At 40.0% G+C, this 19,826-nt stretch overlaps 3 protein-coding genes across 3 annotated transcripts in view; 1 reads left to right on the top strand and 2 right to left on the bottom strand.

Annotated features, from left to right (window-relative positions):
- The window catches only part of LOC136107144 (protein phosphatase 1 regulatory subunit 3E-like), a 64,779-nt gene that overhangs the window by 8,459 nt on the left and 36,494 nt on the right, over positions 1–19,826 (top strand). The window lies entirely within an intron of this gene.
- Positions 5,574–12,311, bottom strand: GCSH (glycine cleavage system protein H). The gene is made up of 5 exons (XM_065848635.2): positions 12,154–12,311; positions 8,546–8,625; positions 7,275–7,338; positions 6,284–6,415; positions 5,574–5,703 (listed from the first exon to the last, which is right to left on the bottom strand). Exons 1-5 carry the CDS (start codon positions 12,272–12,274, stop codon positions 5,606–5,608), a joined length of 495 nt encoding a protein of 164 aa, XP_065704707.1. The 5' UTR covers positions 12,275–12,311; the 3' UTR covers positions 5,574–5,605.
- Positions 12,551–19,826, bottom strand: part of PKD1L3 (polycystin 1 like 3, transient receptor potential channel interacting) — a 38,958-nt gene continuing 31,682 nt past the window's right edge. The window contains exons 35-42 of the mRNA XM_065848559.2: positions 19,410–19,737; positions 18,223–18,356; positions 17,402–17,529; positions 16,909–17,069; positions 15,796–16,006; positions 14,359–14,460; positions 13,741–13,872; positions 12,551–12,907 (exon numbers count right to left, since the gene is read on the bottom strand). Of these exons, the coding sequence (XP_065704631.1) occupies positions 12,782–12,907; positions 13,741–13,872; positions 14,359–14,460; positions 15,796–16,006; positions 16,909–17,069; positions 17,402–17,529; positions 18,223–18,356; positions 19,410–19,737 (1,322 nt within the window). The 3' untranslated portion in view covers positions 12,551–12,781. The remainder of the gene's footprint in view (positions 12,908–13,740; positions 13,873–14,358; positions 14,461–15,795; positions 16,007–16,908; positions 17,070–17,401; positions 17,530–18,222; positions 18,357–19,409; positions 19,738–19,826) is intronic.

Below are 19,826 nucleotides of genomic sequence, written 5' to 3'. Positions count from 1 at the left end.
AGCCTGTGCTCGGTGCTGGAAAGTACAGCAATACCAGCCCTCAGGAGAGCAGGGAGCGGCTTTCATAGAAGGAACAGACGAGATGTGTGAAAAGAACTGTGATTTTGTTAAAAAAAATAACAGTTTAAATTTATTGATGCTGAAGGACTAGGAGGAAGGGTTCTAAGTCCCATGTGTATTCCGCAGTAACTGCAGTCGGGCCATTTCTTTAACCAGCACATGCATTTTCCTCCACTGGTAATGCAAAATTAAAGCTATCAATCATCTAGCTATTAGCTACATTAATTGCAAGGACTCTTCCAAATGTAATTGCTGAGTTTAAAATATCTATTTATTGAATTGTTATAACTCACTAGTTTTCAGTCTTTCACTGTAGACAGTATCGTATCTTAGGAAGTCAAGAACAGTTTTAAGGTTTCTTTTAACCAACACTTTTTAAGCCTTCTTTATAATAGATAAAAACCATACAGCCATAAGGAGAAAAAGTGTTACACATTTCTTCTTGTGTAATTAGTACAGCTTACTTTTCTATGTTCTTTCAGAAATATCTGCTTAGCTGTCTCTGTATTATTGTTAATATTTTCATGGATTTCTTTGGAAGGGCAAACATAGCCCCAGATCTCCTTTTTTTTTCCAGAGGGAATGTTTTTGGATTGAACATCTATCTAATCTTTTAGTTCAAGTAAAAACTAACTCTTAGTTCACATAAATTACAGAACTATTTTCTTAAGGTGCCATTATACAAATATTGGACTGTAATAATTTGAATAATAGAATGTAATTTCCCTTTCCTTTTTGGTAAGGCATATGTTTTGAATTTAAAACTGCTGTTAGGCTTGAGTGATCCTGAAGTAATGAGATTACAGTTCTGGGTGAAGATGACAATGAAGTCACGATACTCTAAAATTAAAAAAAAAAAAAAAGTATAGTTTTACATTGTTCTTTAGTGTTGGATTAATTTTTTTCCACTCTTACATGGAACAAAATGTGACTACAGTAATTCGTCTGATTATTAATCAGAACTACCTACACTAGATAGTCATTAATAATAAGTGTTAAAATGTATGAAGTATTCATATAATAATAACAATCCTTATTTCTGATATTCCTCTCTGGGCACTTCTTTGAATCCACCAGCAATTTTTGGTCTGACGGATGGGTTGAATTGGCCCAGGGGACATCATGTTGTCCTTCAGTTTAGCTGTAAACCTGTGGAAGGTATGGGAAGTAGACAAAAAAAATTCCTATCGAAGTTTTGAACAGCTGAATTTTCTTCTTGGTTGTCTAACATGTTTACCAGGCAAACCTGATGTAGGAAATGCCCCTTAGTCTAACAGAAAGCTGCAAAAATGTTTCCATTGTAGATGAAGGTGACACATTGCAGAAGAAAAAGAGCCATGCGGTGGTCGTTTTCCACCAGTTATATCATGGAATTGCCAAGAATACTTAATTCTCTGTTATTTTCTCCTGATCCAGACCCATGCAGTGAAGAAGGGAGAGGAGTGATGGCTGCAAAACAAGTGCTCTTGGGTCCTGAGAAGTGCAGACTCATCCTCCTGTCTTATGAATTGATTTTCATGGTTAGAGAAAGGTACAAGTGCTGTACCTGCATTAAAACACATCTCAAAGCAAAATACATTCAATAGCATAAATAATTAATCACCATAAGCAAATGACAAATAAAGCAGCCTAATAGCAGAAGATGGCAGACACTTGGACTGCATTAAAATAGATCAGGTCTGCAGTGACTGAATTGTGCTGTGTCAGGAAGAGAGGGACATCGATATCATGAGGCAAACCTGAACCATTCCAGGTGCCACTGACTAAATTCTCCTACCAAGGACTGTTCCTCTAACACTCTCTCAAGTAGTGTGGGGGACATGGAGATTATAGTGAGGACACTCCTAAGCTGCCCTCAAAATTTGTCCGTGTTATCTGTAGCATCTCTTGCTGGTAATTTACACAGATGGACATTGCTCAAGAGTCCTTCAACACTGACACCCACGAGACCATATTCCCTGGGAATGGCTTGCCCAAGGGTGCTCAGTTTCCATCAGTCCAGTCTCATTTCCCCACTAGAACACCTGAACTGGAAAACCTGGCCCGTTACTATCAGCAGTGTTCTGTGTGCCACCGTGTGGTGAAATTACACAATAATTTCTTTTTAAACTCGCAATTATTTAAATAAGCACGTCTCCATTTGACAAGCTGGAGCACTCCACCCACTGGTGAACTCGTGTTTTTAATTAATTATGCACCATTCTTAGGCTTTTCTTTCTCTTCTCCAAATTATGCACTTTCCATTGCCTCTTGCATGTGATGTCTCCCAGCAGCACAACAGAAAAGCCTCACGCTCTCAGCTGAGGATCATTCTCGATTGATTTATTGGCGCAGTTGTGTTTATTCACATGACTAGGCTGACAAGAAGATAGATGTTATGTCCTTTATGTGTCAGTTTGAACTATTAAAGCTCTCTGATGGGAGCCACTGCTACAGGAAGATTGTGAATTCTTGATCTATCAGTAGGAAGAAAAACGAAACAGGAGACACCAGTTCAGGGAACGTTGGACACTGAGGTCTGCGGCACTGCTAATCATCAGAGCTGCTTAGGTAATTGTCTTATTGCTAATTAAGGACAGTGAAGTTGACATTACCCTTATTTTATGCTCATCAAAACATCACCATTATTATTTGGTTTTGATTTTTTTCGCCTTTGGTGAGAAGTAACAATTACATTATTTGTATTTATATACATGAGGGGTCAGGGAGAGGCAGCACTTAAATTATAGAAAAATAGACAGAATTTCATGTATGCAATCTTCTCAGGACTGATGTTGATAAAAATCCTAGAAAACTAAGTATGGATTGAAAAAATCAGTCCCAATATTAGCTTTTATTATTCAGTTAGATAATTTGAGGGATAAAGAGGTTGGTACTTGTGGAACAGAAGCGAAGTGTGTGTTGGCAAGAAAAAAGGTGATTATATAATTAACCCCTAAGAGATACAGAGACATAACTATTGGTTGTTGGAGAAGTACGGAAATCATAATTTGCCATAAACCAAATTTCTCTACTGAGTCTGTAATGTTTAGTACCCAGTAACTATGAGTGTCAAGTTCTTAAGCTTGGGATCAAGACTTGAGAGGTCACAGATAAAGTGGTTATTTTGTAAAAAATCATCTCCTTTACTCATTTTCTGTAGGAGCACACACTGGTGAATGCATTCTTTTGGCAGCGTAATTCAGGTAGTTGAGTGGATTGTAGAAAGATATCAAAATATTTGCTCTGATAAACATCCCTTGGCCTAAATAACTGCAGAACACTAGAGCTCTCAGTGTAAACTACAAAAGAAAAGCATGTAAGTATTATTGTTGCTGTCTTAAGAGGAATTGGGAGATTTAATGAATCACTTTAAGGTCGTATAAAACCCTAAAAGAACTAGGGATAGAGGTTCCTGGTCTTCCTCATTAAGCAAAAGAACATCCATTTTCCAGCCATACACCATGGACAAAAGGTTGAATTTTGTTTCAGGGGGTTTCTCCAGAAAGTTGTTATTTATCTGTAACTAACTGATGTGTAACCTTATGAATGCTGCTAATACACAGATGAGGGCAAAGCTTCAGGAAGGGCTCAGATTTGCCAGATTTTACTGTTCCATAGGGGATTACAGAAATTACTAATTCATGTTTCATTGATCAAAAGGAAAGAATATAAACATTTTAAGGGAAAACATTTCTAAAAATGCATTACAACATTCTGGATTAACCTTTAAAGTGAGATCCAAAAGGGTCATGCATTAGGTGGCAAGGAATTAAGGGCATGTTACTCTCTAGTGTAGCTGAAAAATATATGGTGGAAGAAACAGTATCATATTGAAACAATTTGATGCATTCCTATCTCCATTTGCCTGCACACATTCTAATTTGAAACAAACTTTCTCTTTGGGAAGTGCCCAGGGAGGTCTCACATCCCAACTGGCACAGGGAGGCTGCAGACCAGGATCAAGCTCCCAGCACTCCGGGCCATGGATGTTGTCACAATAAATACTGCACGATACCGTGAGTAATGGATCAGCACTGACAGTTTTTAAAGCATTTACACTGGGTTTACTGGAGCCTTTTGTTTATCAGGCACTGCCAAGCCAGCACTCCCGTGGAACAGTCAAACCTGCTCTTCCCTCTCAGTTTGCAGTTTAACTCCTATGGAGAACATAGTTTTATCTTAAAAACACAGTGGGGTCTCTCTAGGCAGGGCTTTTATGTCTGACTTGTGCAGGAAAAATTAGCCCCTAGGATTTGGGGGAAAAAAAGCCACACCAATTACTTTGACATCACTTCAGATCTTAAAAGCCAGGCCTACATTTTTATAACTAGAAAGGTTTTTTATAACCTGCAGTGTATTTCTGCCCTTTAGCAGGGCTGTGCTTTTGAAAGTAACTTCCAAAAAAGAATACAAATTTTGCCTTTGTCATCTTATATGGATTAAACGTTCCCCTGCTTCCTCTTAGATCAACTTACAGATACTTGGTTTTCGCTCCTGTTTCATGCTTAGCTTCTAATCACTATTTTCAAATTGCAGAAAAAAAGTTTTAGACCAAAACTCTGCTTACTCTTGCATTTTCCTAAAGTGCAGGTCTGTACAAGTCAGCCAACCCCTTGGATGTCACATCAACTTGGAGTGCACTTTTAAATATTGAGTCTAATGGAATGAGCTGCTTTAGTTTACAGGTTTGCAAAGCAAAAGTTTTATTTTCATTCTGTGATGGCCTTACTGCAGTGTGTCTACTTGATCTTAAAGACACACATGGATACATTAGATGTCAAACTATTACTGATTACACCATTTTCAAAAGTATCTATTCCTCTGAAATCACCACAACTGCTAAGCACAAGATACAGAATTCCTTAATTATTTGTGACATAGGTAGTGTTTACCAGACAAAAAATACAGCTGAAACAATCCACTTGAGAATCTTGATAAACTATCATTGCATGAGTTCGCATACAAGAAAGGACATAAATCAGAAGACAAGGACCACAGCCTCGTGCCTTGAAAGCAGAACTATTTGATTACATGGGAAAATGAAGAAAAAACATAAAGGACTAATAAATTCCGTAATGAAGTAAAAATCCTGCAAAGAGGTAGTTGATATGGCTTCTTTTTTGGCATCATCTTTGCAATTATAATATTAGGAAGTTAGGGAGACACTGCTTTTCAATATCTGGGGAGCAACAGAAAAGTATTTAAGGGAAAGCCATAGTCCAGGTTACAAGAACAGTCATGTGCCTACAACAGAATTATCATATTAAGGCTGTTGTTACTAAATTTCATGGTCAAATGAATCTTGAGAAGTATATATTTTAGAAAAAAAAAAATTGGTTTCCAAAATACCATAGATAACATCCTGACATTAAATAAATCAGTTGATCTAGAATAAAAAACCCTCACAGGTATGCAGATGTTAAACATTGTTATCACTGCAATTATTATGGTCTGTATATGGGATCATGAGTGGTATTTTTCAGGTTGCCAAAACTGGATGTTCTCTGCTGATTGATGACAAATGACACAAATATTTTATATGGATTTATTTCGTTATTCCAGCTCAGTCCTCAATGGATTTTATGTATTTCTCATAGGCATCTTCATTCATCAGTTCATCAAGGTCAGCAGGGTTTTCCACAGTCATCTTGATAAGCCAACCTGTAGTTAAGAAATTAAAAACAGTTGCTGATATCCTACAAGAAAGATTCATTGATGTTATTGCCTTAGGAAAGTACTCCCAGTAAGCACAAAGCCCTCGTTGATTCAACAGGACTTCTTGTGTAGGCAAAACAATGTTTCAATACTTCAAGAAAATGAACAACCAACCAACCTGTTGTAAGAAATGGCATTTTGAAGAAGAAGAAATGGCATCAGACCAGTTATCTGTTATAATTTAGTACTGTCTCTGACAGTGGCATTAAGGACGCTGCCTACAAAGAGTAAAAGAGCCTGACCTCTCAGTGTCACAAGCTTTACAAGAGCAAGAAAGAGAAATGCGATTAAGGGAAACAGATTTAAATTCAAATACAGTCTATGTCTGAAACAAACACACTGTAAAGCAGTTGTGAGCAAAGACAGGACTACAATAATACTTTCATGTTACATTTTATTCAGCTTGAACTATATTCAATTTATGCCTCTATACCATTAAACCAAAAGAACTAGGAATTGCAGAGCCATGTGTGATAGCAAGAATTCAGGTGGTATTCATTATTGAAAGATAAAAATGACATCTTACCATCTTGATAACAAGATTTATTGACGAGCCCTGGATTATCTGCGAGGGCAGTGTTAACGTCAGTCACCTCTCCTGAGAGAGGCGAGTAGAGTTCACTAGCAGCTTTCACACTTTCCAAGGCTCCAAACTCATCTGAAACACAGAGCAGGATTGAACGCTTTTAAGAGGAAAATGCAAAGCACTTCAATTTTAGTCAGACATTCTGATGATGACCCAGACATTGGAAGAAGTGTCTTGATCCTGAGCAACAAAAACTGTCAAAAGTACTGAAGTCACCAACTTTATGACAGTGATCAGTGGTATTAAATTTGATGGCAAAAGATAGGCCTGCTAGTTTACCTCAGTAAATCTACATTCTTTTTCTGCCATGTCTGAAGCTAATGACGATCTTCACATACTAGCAGGGCAGCTCTCCATGTAAACACAGGAATCAGCTTTTCCTTTCACCTGTTAATACTCACTCTTCTTTAACATGGAAAATTACATAACTGAATTATTAAGAATGTGACAATTTGTACATCATTATTGAGCAAAAACATGTGTTGACACCCAAAAATTATTGAGTCTGCATATTCATAGAAAAATTAGAGCTTGATATCAGATGTTTCACATCATGCAACTTGCGAAATGTGTAATTGCAGAATTACAAATAAGCCAGCCTAAACACTAGCAAGTCCAAATCAAAGCATAAATATTGTAAAAACAGAGCATAGATAAAATTATTGCAAAAAGATATTTCAAATATCTCGGTTTTTAAAATAAATTTCTTCACAGTTTAATAAGCAGCTCTTTCCTGCTACCATGCATGGTCTGAGCGTGAGAATTCAAAATTAAAGCTGTTTCTTATAGAAGTACCTGCACTTATTTTGCATTCAAAAGATTTATAATGAGATTAAGGAACATAGAGATTACTTCATAAAATTCATATTTGCAAATGGAGAATGGGATGAGTAGAATAATTATTTGATTAGAAATCAGAGCTGAAACTTACCATGTTTATTCAATTTTGTCCCAATTTCTGGAAGACTGCAGTAAACAACATCTCCTAATGCTTCCTTAAAAGAAAAAACAAAAGCATCAAAGCATACATTAAAGAAACTATACATAGGAGAGATCTGTAACACTAGAATCTGTATATAAGTGATCTCTGTCTCTAAATCCAGTTCTCATTAAGGACTGCATATTTTTTTCAGTTTTTAAGCATTTAACTTGAAAAAGCTATATTGTTACACCCCAAATACCAAATTATTGTTTATCTATTACAGTGTTAATAACCCTCAGGCCGAGTACAAGGTTTATATACAGATCTCTTCAGACAGAATGAGAAATAACATCTGCTGATCTTGTTAGCAGCAGCTAGAGTAACAACTGCTTTAAAGGACAAAGTTCCCAGTGATCTGGGGGAATTCTCTTTTTGTTACAAAGCGCAGAGGATTTACTTCCAGTGCAATTTAAAAGAAAACACAGTGATTTCTCCCCAGAGGCAGCGACAATCAGAGAGCTGTTGGCACACAGTTTGTCCTTACGGACTTAATAAGGAGCCTTATCACCATAAGAATCGGCTCAAGCAGAATAGGCTTCTGCCCCTTCACCCGCAAATGTCTCACAAAAGACCAGGGACTTTATAAAGTGTTAGTGTTATTTAGAGAAAATTGAGATTATGGGAAATGCCACTTGTCCTAAGAAACATTAATTCCAGTTCACTGGTAGCTTCACACATTCTATTTTTTAAGCTGCACACACACTGAACCTCTATCCTGAATTTGCCTGTGACTATTCCAAATCAAGTACTTGCGCAAGAGCAAAACAAATCCAAAGGAATTCCCTCTCTAGAGTGAGAAACACATGCTGTGTTGTACTTCTATTCACAATTGTTCTTTAGCCAGAGGGACTGCACCATATTCACATTCATGGGAAATCTGGCCTAAAAAGTGCATGTTCTCCTCTCCACACAGCCACAAACTCCTTGGGCCCGTAAGAACTGAAGTAATAACGGAGGTTTTAAATTCTGCTGGACCATTAAGTTTCTCATCAAGTTCAGCTCTCCATAGGCTCAATCTGAAGTGATTAAGAATTTAACCAAATGGTGAAGCAGCATTCACTTCACAAATAACGTGACAGATCCAAGTCCTAAAATCATGCTCAGTGTATAGAATGCGCGATTAGAACAATGAAAAACAGAGACTGTCCAAAGAGCAAGGCCAAGAGTAGGTACGCATAAATAAATATTGCAGACTTGGGTAAGGGGGGAGGGATCAATACCTGTGCAAAATTGCTGATTCCTACTGTTCCAATGCCATTTTCAACTGATACCCATTCATGCTTGTCTGTGAATTTGCGGGCTAAAATGAAACAAACTTGATATTTCAGAAATAAGTGACACGTTGCTCACTTAAATACAGTAACACATTTGCAGGCTTAAACTGGGGGGTCTTTTTTCTGACATTAGTTCTGTTTGTTTTTCTTGGAAAATATTTTAAACAGCACATACAATTTACAGAAGCATTTTATTCTTGGGACAGGGTTAGGGTCAGGCTAGAAGCCCACTAGGTGTTCTGCTCAGAGTATGATTAATTCTGTGTGATCATCTAGAGACTGATAAAGTACAGGAGCAAAAGGAATAGTTCTACTTCAAACAAAAGCATATATGTGTACTTTACTCATAATTATGCATTTTGACGACAGCATAGCAGCTTTTCAAGAATATTTACTGTTTCTGACAACCGCTTTATTATTCCTGGGAAGGCCAGTGTTAATGACTCCTTAGAAACCGTGTCAGCATTACAGCATCTCATTCAAAGTACTTGAATAGAACCATCAGTTGAAGCAAAAAAGTTGCAACCCAGCCAGCAAAAGTGGCCTGTTCCCTTCCCTTCCCTCCCCGGTGTTTCCTATAGAGTCTGTTTCTCCCTGTGTAATGTTGTCACCAATCTATGTAAAATTAAGGCAAATTAATACAGGGCAAATTAATAATGCAACTCATACAGGCAAGTGTTACTGAAGAGAATGTGCTCCCTGTTCACACTATTCCTGTGAGAACACAGCAGTTATTCTGTACACTTTGAAAATAAGCATACTCGAGACCCTGTTAAGCCTTCTCACAGCCATCTACAATCGTACATATATTTTAGATCTCTAAGATTCAGGGCAGCTTGTACCAGCTTTTCTTACAAGCAATTCTTTTCATAAAGTCAGGCAACATTTTTCTTGCTAACTTTTTACCTAGAACTTTTCTTACTCTGCGAATTTTCAGCCTGCTTTGTCTGTTTTCTCACCTCCATAGTTTCCCCATAGATACCTTCTTCCTTTTATTTTTTATTTATTTTAACTTTTCACTTGAGGCACCTATCCAGTCAGGTAAGGGATGTTTCAGCAGCTGGAGATGACAATTTAAAGAGAGCTCCCTGTGTGATAAGTCCCAGGGGAGGGCAGCTTGACCCTCCTTTGGAGTTCAAAATTCTCCTTTAGGCTGGACTCCTTATACCCGCTGGAGAAACTACACCTCTGCAAAACCTTGTATATTTTCTAAATTTGTATGTGAAGGAAAACAGGAGTTCTCACTGCAGACCTTCTAAAATCTTTCCACTCAAATTCAGTCATATTTTAAGCTGTTTCAAGTGTAGCGATCCTCTTATTTATGTCTGAACACGTGTAAGAGAAGCACGTCTCAGGAAAAACGGTTTGTCTTTGAAGGTGGCCTCAGTTTTATAGACCTCAGTAGAGCAAGACATGTTTTTGTAAGTACAGTGCACAAAAAATTTGAGTAAAATGCAAATATGAAGTATTGTTCCATGAAATATCACTCAAAACATGCCGAGAATTTTAGCTGGTATTATTTATACCTACATAAATCTATCAGGACATGTTCTAATGAACAGGAGAAATCAAATGTCTTACATAATTTTAGGTCAAGACATTAAACACATGGGTAATAGGAACTCCATCAGAAATGAGTAATGAACCATAAGAACAGAGAATGACACAAAATTCCAAACCCAGGCGGAACATTTTTGACATTACACATACCACAAAGAAGCCAACCAATATCTTTTTATGTAGGATAATAATATTGTATAAAAGTTGTTTATAAAGCAAGGTTAAAAAAAGCCCCCAAAAGATAAAACCAGAAGACTTCCATGATCAGTTCTGACCACAGCAGTGAAGTGTTCTCAACAGCTGGAGAAGCGCATCAGCTTCTTGTAGCAAAAATCTCTTTAAAAAGTGAAAAATGAAAAATTCTAACCCTGTAACAAAAACCACTGCAAATAAAGGAAAGGTCAAATTAAAAAGAGTTAATAAGTAATCTCAAAATTTGAACTTTGAGCTTACGTCATCAGGCCGTTAAAATAAATCAAATTTAATGAATTTAAATGTCAAAGCAGCCCAAATCTCTTCTGTAAGCATTCTTTTTCAGAGCAGCTAAATTTGCTCTGGCTTCATTCATTTCAACATGACACTGGTTTCGGCTTAACTAGCACATTCTGAATTCAGCCTTTCGTTTAGTTCAGCCTGTCTCTATTAAATATCTCATAAATATATACCTGAAGCGTGAAGGAAAACTCACACCTCCACAAAGAGGCATACAAAACTTTTCCTCTCTGCCTAAAACAAAAGCATAATTTATGTTATTCCTTCAAGTTATATCTACAGAAAAACAATGGGTATATTAAACAATTAGTGAAAAAAGCTGAGATCTCGATTCAATTTGCAAATAATACCTAATAAATGTTGTTTCATTCATTCGTAGCAGAAAGCAGTCAAACAGAGAGGTTAAAAGATTATCTGGAAGGAAATTTATGACCTCTTTGTAGTGACACTCGTTAATTTATGGCATATTCTCCTCTTCTTCTCTCCTACCTTTGCAACATTTGTGTCTTGTAAAGTGCCACAGATTCTGTTTGTCAGACTTCTGTAGCTAACTTTCATTCAGAGAGACCTGTGACAGCAGCAGATACTTGCAGAATTAACTACCTTAAGTGCAAAACCACAGCAAGCACTGATGTGCGAACTCACCTCCCGCCTTAACACTCCTGCGGCTGCACTGCGCAGGGGCTGGTGACACCAACCCATGCTCCTTTAGCCCAAACAGCCCCAAAACCCTGAAAATCTGGCTGAGTTTTCCTGGCAGCCCAATCTCACTGCAGGGGCTGCTGCAGACCTGCCCTCCGGCCCACCCGGCTCTGCTGCTGATGCTCTTCAGAGCTGCCAAAAAAGCTGTTCCAGAGCGACGAGGCGAGGAAAAGCGAACCGCTCTTTATTTCTCAAGTTTGTTTTGTCCACGCTTGGCCCGCTCAGCGACGCCCGCAGCTGGGGCCAAGAAGGGGACAGGGCCACTTTGCTGAAAAACTGCAGCGTGGACGGGAGGCTGAAAAGTTTTCTGCCAAGGAAGGGAGGTGACCCAGCTGCTCAGGGAGCGCCAGCTCCAGAAGGGGCAGGTGGAACCCGCGCTGCCGCAGCCAGGGAAGCGCTGACCATCCCCTGCGGCTCTGAGCCCTTGCAGAAGCTTCAGCCATCTTGCGAGGCTTTGCCCCGTTCCATGTGGAAACCCCCGCACCAGCGGCTGGAGGGGACCCGGCTCGGGAGGCCGCAGCATCCCCGTCCCCCTGGCCGTGCCCTTCCCGGCCGCACAGACAGCCAAAACACAGGGCAGGTACCCAGGCAAGTATCGCTGCACCCCGGGAGCGGGCAGTTTAACCCGGCGGGAGTCATAGCCCTCCCCGGACCGGCCGCCACCACTCCCCCGGCGGCGACATCCACAGACCGGCCCGGCTGCAGCCCACCCACTCACCCTTCACTCCCGGGAACCCTGGCACAGAGGGATCTATGGCCCCTCGCAGAACCGGGCCGCTCTCCCTCCCGCCGCCACTCACCGGACAGCACCAGCGAGCTGGTGACCAACCTCCGGGCCGCGGGCACCCGCAGCGGCGGCGAGAGGCGCGGGCAGCGCGGCGCCAGGACCGGCCCGACCCGCCGCAGCGCTCGCCACGCCATCTTTGCCGGGGGCGGCACCGTGCGGAGATCCCGCCTCCCGGAGGCGTCGTCAGGGGCGGCCGTTATCGCCCGAGTCCCCTCAGCGGGCGCTCTGACAGGATTAGCGGGTTCTGAAGAGCCGGCGGGGAGCGGGGCTGGTTCGTGCCCCCCGCACCCGCTGTGCCGCCGTGCCCGGGGCGGGAGGAGGGCGGGCTGAGGGGGTCGCCATCTTTCCGCGGCGCTCGGTCGGCAGAAAACAGGGTGTTTTTTTTACCAAACGGTGCAACAAACGTTCAGTGTTTATTAAATACAGATGCTAAGTCTACAGGAAGTGCACGTGGGATGCTTTATCTGAGATTTAGCATTATTTCTTTGCTAATGCTCCATAATATCAGGCAACAACAATGTGTCGAATGCCACAGCGTTTAAGTAAGAAGCCATGTTAACCTAAGTCTAGACGCTGCAGCTGGGCGTTAAAAAGTAAATATTTCATCCGCGAACAAAGCGACTTTTCATTGTCGTTGTCGTTTAATTGCTGACAGGCTGTTTCAGTTGATCATTAGTGACTGGCTTCTCTTCCTTCTTGCATTTAATCCCCAAGAAACTGCAAATTTTCGTTAACATTAGATCAACAATCTCCTCCTCTTCCGAAGCCTGAAATAAAAGCAAGAAGTTAAGGATGCACAGACCAGAAGTGGGTACAGGCTCTGCCGAACCCGCAAGAAAATCTCTGCTTGAGGTGAAATAAGCCAACTTTAAGCAAAGCACAAGTAACTACCAAAGCAAAACATCATGCCAAGGTTTTTATCAAGACAAAAGTCCCAGATGAACATGGATGAGCATGGGTGAGCATGGACATTACAGAAGTTTTGGCTCTGTCAAAGCCCATGGAAATCTTGCTACAGGAGCCTGGAGTCCACTTGCCACAACTAGTGGTCTATACTATGAGCCACCCCGCCATTTCTAGATCGAGTCAATGAGAAAAACTAAATATATCTTGTTTGCTATTGACCATATCCTTTGTTTTCATCTCCCATGACTGTATTCAAAACATAGAGGAATTTTGGACAGTACTGGAACACCAAGCTGAATTTTGCACTATGCTATCAATAGCTTCAATGGGTCAGGCACTTGCAGTGACTTTTTTAAAAGAAGCTGTGCAGTCCTTGTGGGCTTTAGTAGCAGTTTTGGCACCGATTTCAATGGAGCCGGGACACAAGTTTAAGACTTTTTTTTTTTTTTGCTGGATTTAGTATGTGAACAAAGGCTACAAATCAGATCTTGTGCTAAATCTCAACAAGGACTTGTCTGAACAGGAACGGACAGCATAAATCTGGAAAATCTAAAGCGTGCTTTATGAGTATGCGTTAACTTCTTAAGAGTTGGACTGAGCTTATACAGTTTCATCCAATGGTGGAATACCAAAATCATGAGTAAACACTGCACAATAAAGGTTGAAAAAGGCAGGAGAGCTTAGATGAACATACCTGGTAGTGCTTCTGCTCCTCACTAAAAGCAACTAGAATCACCGAAATGAACAGATTCAGTACCACAAATGTCATGAGAATTATGCAGGATCCGATTAAGAAGGAGCCTAAAATTGGATTGTAGTCCAAGACCTGTAATATTAATAAGACATCATATTTTGATTGAAAAAAAAGAAAAACCAAAACGACATACATACAAGCAGTTAAGACACAATAAGGAGTTTGTCTTGGAAAATACCTATGGCTAATAAATATAGCTACATATATTATACTTGGATGTGTGTTCAGAACAAATGCGGGGCATCACATTTCTGTCTGTAGTTTTCTAAGGAAATTGCTCAAAACTTTCTGTAATCAGTAAGTAACATCTAGTTAAAATGTGAGCACTTTCTCAATGAAAGTTTCATTATAATCCTACTGATGGCCAAAATGGGATGTGAGATATATTTCACTTGGTGTCTTTCTTGTCTTGATGACAAAAGGTGTCTGCTTTAGGAAGCACTGTGGAGCTTGCAAAATCAGATCGTCTAGCAGAAATTAGAAGTCTTTCTGTTTGCTGATTTGATAGCTGAGATACGAATTACACAGTGATAAACTTCTCAAAATCAGAGATGGTACCTCCTCATAGTTGAAGATTCCCAGCTGAAGACTAACCATGGTCTCTGCTGAATCAAAGAGAGTTTTGTACGAGTAGAGCTTCCAGCCAAATATCAGGTTTGTCTGCAGAGGAAAGAAGAGATATCTTGTGTCATGATCAGAGTCCCTGCTGCAAAATCAGCTGATGACTGCTGTATTCTGAGAAAGCCCTGCTAGCTTGTCATCACAGCCATGAAGCTTTTTTGGTGGTTTGCAGTTTTTTGGTTTACAAGCAGGGGAATCACCAGGCAAGATCATAAAATAAAACTAAGCTAGAGCTAAGAACTGGATTCACCCTTTGTGATTGTGTTTATCTGTAAGACCTTTTATCCTAGATATGAGAAAGTCTTATACTTGCTCAGCTTGGCACTAGAAAATGTAAAAAGTCTGCAAATACATGACAAAATCAGGAAAGTAATTTAGCCCACCTCTAAGTAGCAGATTTGTCCTTGCAGAATTGACCAAATTAATAATAGTTACAAACACTTGCCTTTCGGTACACAGATCCTTCCAAACAGGCAACCTCGATAACCAAGATTCTGTTTTCTCCATTTATGTCTTGTGAGCCTGGGTGTCTGTTTTAAACAGGGTATGCTGCAGTCTCACCTTTTTCTCCATCCCTCTGCCTCTTTCTTTCATGGCTCTGTCACGTGTATGATGTGACAGCAGGTTGGGTCATGGAACTGATCACTGATTTTACCTGTTAAGTTTGTGGCCACACCAGTCAGTGCCTAAAGCCACTCGGTTGCTGGAGTGTCAGTGCTGGGGGGAGAGGTGAGGAACATGGACTCAGTGTGAGACTGCAGCAGGTCCCGTTTGCCACAGGACTGCACTGTGGAGGACAGTTTGGATTTGGCTGAGAGGGTTTCCACTTTTTTGGTGGTTTTGCAATTGAGATGTGATGAATTTCCCACATCACTCTGCCAGAAGATTTGCACAAAACATTTCAGCTAAACAAGTAAATATACATAAATAGCTGCAGTCTAATAATTCTTTAATTTAAATAGAATGAAAATAGTTTTATTTGCATAATAAATATTCCTATAATAGGCAGAAAAATAATTATTTCTTACTTAAATCTAGCCAAACAGAAAATGTCACTTGCTGCACTTTTTCCGATTTATGCTTTATCCAGAAAATGAGTTTTCCTGTACTTAGTTCTTTGTCACACCTATTACACACAGAGTATCCATTATTTCATCTCACTGTCTGACTTTTGTACTAAATATCAGTTTGCCAAGAACAGACAAGTGGATATTTTAACTATTCTTTCACTTACAATGAAGAACTAGGCTCCAAGCTGCTAAGCTGAGATTTAGATAGAGAGTTTGATTCAGTTTGACATTTCAGAAATAATTCATTTAACCTGACAATACCTGGATGCAGACTGAAGACAACAGAAACTACAGTAGTACTCACTGCAATGGAATAGGCGAGGAACATGATGGCAATCACAGTGATGAATCCAGAGATATCACCCCATGCCCTCCTTAGGGTTGAAGTGATCATGTTTAGTTTAGGGTTGAGCCTCAGGAGGTGCCACAGTTTCACGGTGGAGAGAAGCACTAGGAATGCAATCAGGTAGCCAAGAATTGCATCAGCTCTTGCTGTTTCATTAAAGCTTACACAGCTGTTGGAAAAAAAGAAAACATGTAGTAAAAAAAGAGATGTCTTCGTTTTCAGTGGACAGCTAACTTGAGTTCTGGCTTGAACGTTTCTGCCTGTTCTTCCTGCTGTGTGCACACAAAAACCTCCAGTGTACATGGCAGAGCTTTTTATCAGTGTTAGCTAGAGCCAAGAGAGGGTCTAGGCTGTAGCCCAAATGCTGCTTATTTTTAGCAAGTCACAGTTTAAATGCAGCTAACGCAAACTTACTATCAAATTCTGACCCTTAGAAAGTAAGACAGGTTCTTCTCTGCATGTGTAGTTGAGAGGATGGGTTACTGGTGCTGTGCTGCCAGTGGGATGCACTAACCCAATGCCAGGATTAGCTAATTTCTAACAGGATGTGTGAGAAGGTGCTGTAAGGAATGGAGTGAAAGATTGGAGGGGAGAGCTGTGATCTGTGACTGAGACAAGTCAACTCAATGTTAGCTGGAAAAAGCATGGTCATACTTACATTTACCCTGTATAAAGTGAGCAGACTTCTTACAGTTTTGTTTACAACAGAGGTAACCACAAAAACTTTTATAAATTGTGGGTGTTAATACAGCACGTGACATATACCGATATGATATACGCATGCTGCATTAGCAAGAAGGTAGCTGTCAGATTAAAGGGAGTGTCTGTTCTTCCCTCTCACTGAGCAGATGCGAGGCTGCACCTGGAATACTGAGTACAGTTTTGGGCTCCTCAGTGCAAGGAGGTCATTGAGTCCAGTGGAGGGCATTGAGGTGGTTGGGGGTCAGGGTGCAAGACATACAAGAGAAGGATGTGGGAGCTGTGTTTGTTCAGTCTGGAGAAAAGAAAAACAGATTCATATCTGCATAAATAGCACTGACAAAGGATGCACCAACTAGCGTTAGTACTTACTCCTCTTTGTGTTCCTGGTAGTAGCCGATGTCTCGAGTCCCAAGGATTGTTCGCTTCACAAACACTAACAGAGCACTCCAGCTAATCAGTATAATGGCCATCTCCAGGAGATTCCACTTGTTGTGGAAGTATCTCCATCTCAGAGACTTCATCTGTTTTCCCTGGGAAAAGAGTGTTCCTGTTTCAGTCTTGTGACTCTGTATCATACAATACCCCTCTAAAGAGTAGGGCTATCCCCTCCGCAATAAAGCACATTGATGAAACTACATCTTTCACTAATTTCTCATTGTCATTCTCAAAAGAAGCATTCCAACCAAATAAAATCTGGCTGTATCTGTGTAATTTAATACACATATGTATCTAATTCAATCTGCCATTGGTGTGAGTCAGCAGCAGCACTACTGAAATCAAGTACAGTCCTAAACTTTTCATTAATTAAATCAAAACCAGACACAAGGTGATTCTGTCAGCCAAACTTGCCATTGGGTCTCACCTGTACTATCATGTAGTACACAATAAAGAGGAAATAAATCACTTCTGCTGCAATGACAAAGATGTGAAGGCTGTTGGTGTATGGGTAAAGCCGGATACTTTGCAGCTCTGCGCTTGTGAAGAAGGCCCCTAAAAAAAAAACAGTGGTCGACTCATGCTCTAGGAATGACATCTTTCTGTTTTCATTCAAACAATTTAATTCACCAGTTAGACTTTTGTACTTGCATTCACATCAATGTGAGACTGAATCCAACTGTCAAACTAAGATTTAGACTTGATTATGTGAGTAGCCTTATAAGTGCTCTCTGAAATTTTCCTCAAATAGGAATTTGAGGCAGTCGGCTTTTAGAGTGCTGGCCTTCAAACCAGAATTGAGTTTCACTATTTTCTTTGCTGTATCCAGGTTATGTATTGTATGATTACATGACTATATATTAGAAGTCTTCTGGAACAAAAGAGACAGACTGTTTTTTGTACTTTTTGTCTTAATATTGTATTGATTAGCTGAAATTATTAGGAAACAATTTTTCTTGTTCCTGTTGTGTAAACCCTGGAGATTAAGTTTCAGTACTGTGTTTTCTTTATCAGCAGATGACCACAGCATAAACAAACATATGATATTCCATCATAGTCTATATTACTGTGATGCTACGTTTTTCCTAAGTGTTTTATAAATTTTGCATTGATTCTGTCATTATTAGATTTATTAAAATACTTCTGCTTACTGAACAAAGAACTAGATAAATATCGACAGCATGTAAATCTGCACTCTGTGCATTGCTTGCTGTCTCCAGAAACGTGTAACTTAAAAAAGGTTCTTACCTAGAGCATTGGTTTCAAACATCAGGCTTATAAGGCAGAACAGGTTCACATTGGCATTGTAGACGGTAAATTCAACAAACACTGCCCTTGTGAAGGTGTCCAGCCAGACGTTGTTGAAGAGGTACTGGAGAATTCTGCCAAAAAATGTGTACCCAGTGATCTAACTCATACAAGAGAGAGACAGCATCACATGGAGGGTAGGAACATTTGGATATGATCATAGAGAAGGAGTAAACCAAAGGTAAGATGTTTGAGAGGGCATCTGGTCTGTCAGGTCTGGAGATAGGGGATATTTGTACTATTAGTCTAGGTGGTTAATTTATTTTTGGCTCCTCTGGAGAAGCAGGTACCAGATATTGACCAGTGCTAAACCTGAGATGCCTCAGATATCTGATCGTTTACCTCAAATAGGTCCCTGTACAAATACGGGTGTCTCTAGCAACATAGAAGTTAATTGTAAGTTTGGATCTCCACACCGGTGGGATAATGTTTCCTGCTCATGTACCTTATTTGCCCTGTGTTTCAAGGTCTCATTTTCTATTATTTCACTTTGAAAAGTATTCCCTGTTACTATTCATGTTCACACACAGATTACTTCCAGTACAATTTCACTAATTCTCTTTTAAGGTAGATACAAAGTTGTCTGCAAGGATCTGGAAAGTATAAACACTAAAGAGAGTTAAAGAAGTTTCATAGATCTTACTATGATACGAAAAGAAGCAAACACATCATCCTTCAGGCATAGTAACAAGATAATGTGAGATAAACATAACAAGATTTAGGCTAAATTATTTTGTCACAACTGTTGACATCCCCTTAGAAAATTCAGTATTTTAGAAGTTAAAGGCTGGACTAGATCCAGGACTGGATTAATACTACTTTGAGAGGTTTGTTTTACTAGTTCTTCAACATTGTGTGTTTCTGCAGCTATGTAAATCTGGAATCCATGCGTGTAAGTTAGGAGCAAAAGGTTCTAATTTTGGATACTGGTTGTTACCTAACATGGAGCAAGATGATAGGGACATAAATTACAATGATGGCACAACAGTAATATCTACAATATTCAGCACAATGCACAGCAGGAAACTCGAGATGCCATCTGAAATGAATCTGGAACAGGGTGGAGGAAAGAGCATGACTGATGCTACAGCAGACACACTACTAATTTACAAGCATGCAGGTGGTACCTGGAGGCATTCTTAGGATCAGTTCCCAGGTGAATGACGTATCCCCCACCCCTGTAGATGGCAAGTTTGCCCCAGCTGGGCTGCCCTCTCAGGTGGGACTGACTCTGATACTGCCACGCTGAGCTCAAGTCAGAGGAGTTATCAGAGGCTGAAGAATTCCAGTGTTCTCCATAATCTGCTGTGTCCTCTGTTTGTAGGGAATATGGAGCATGGCATTCCTGCATCACGTGCTGCAGTTTGGGAGAAATAGGGCAAGTGTCTCCTTTCACTCGCACTTGGCGAATCCGAGCACTACCCACCAGCTTGGAATTGCCATCTGTGATGAATCCTAAACGGGAGATGGAAAAGAGCAGCACTGGTGATATGACAGAACTACTACTGATATTTCTTTATCTAATTTATGATTTGCTGATGCAT

The sequence above is a fragment of the Patagioenas fasciata genome, chromosome 13 (genome assembly GCF_037038585.1).
Source record: "Patagioenas fasciata isolate bPatFas1 chromosome 13, bPatFas1.hap1, whole genome shotgun sequence".
Classification (NCBI taxonomy): domain Eukaryota; kingdom Metazoa; phylum Chordata; class Aves; order Columbiformes; family Columbidae; genus Patagioenas; species Patagioenas fasciata.
This window is presented reverse-complemented; position numbering and strand designations above follow the sequence as displayed.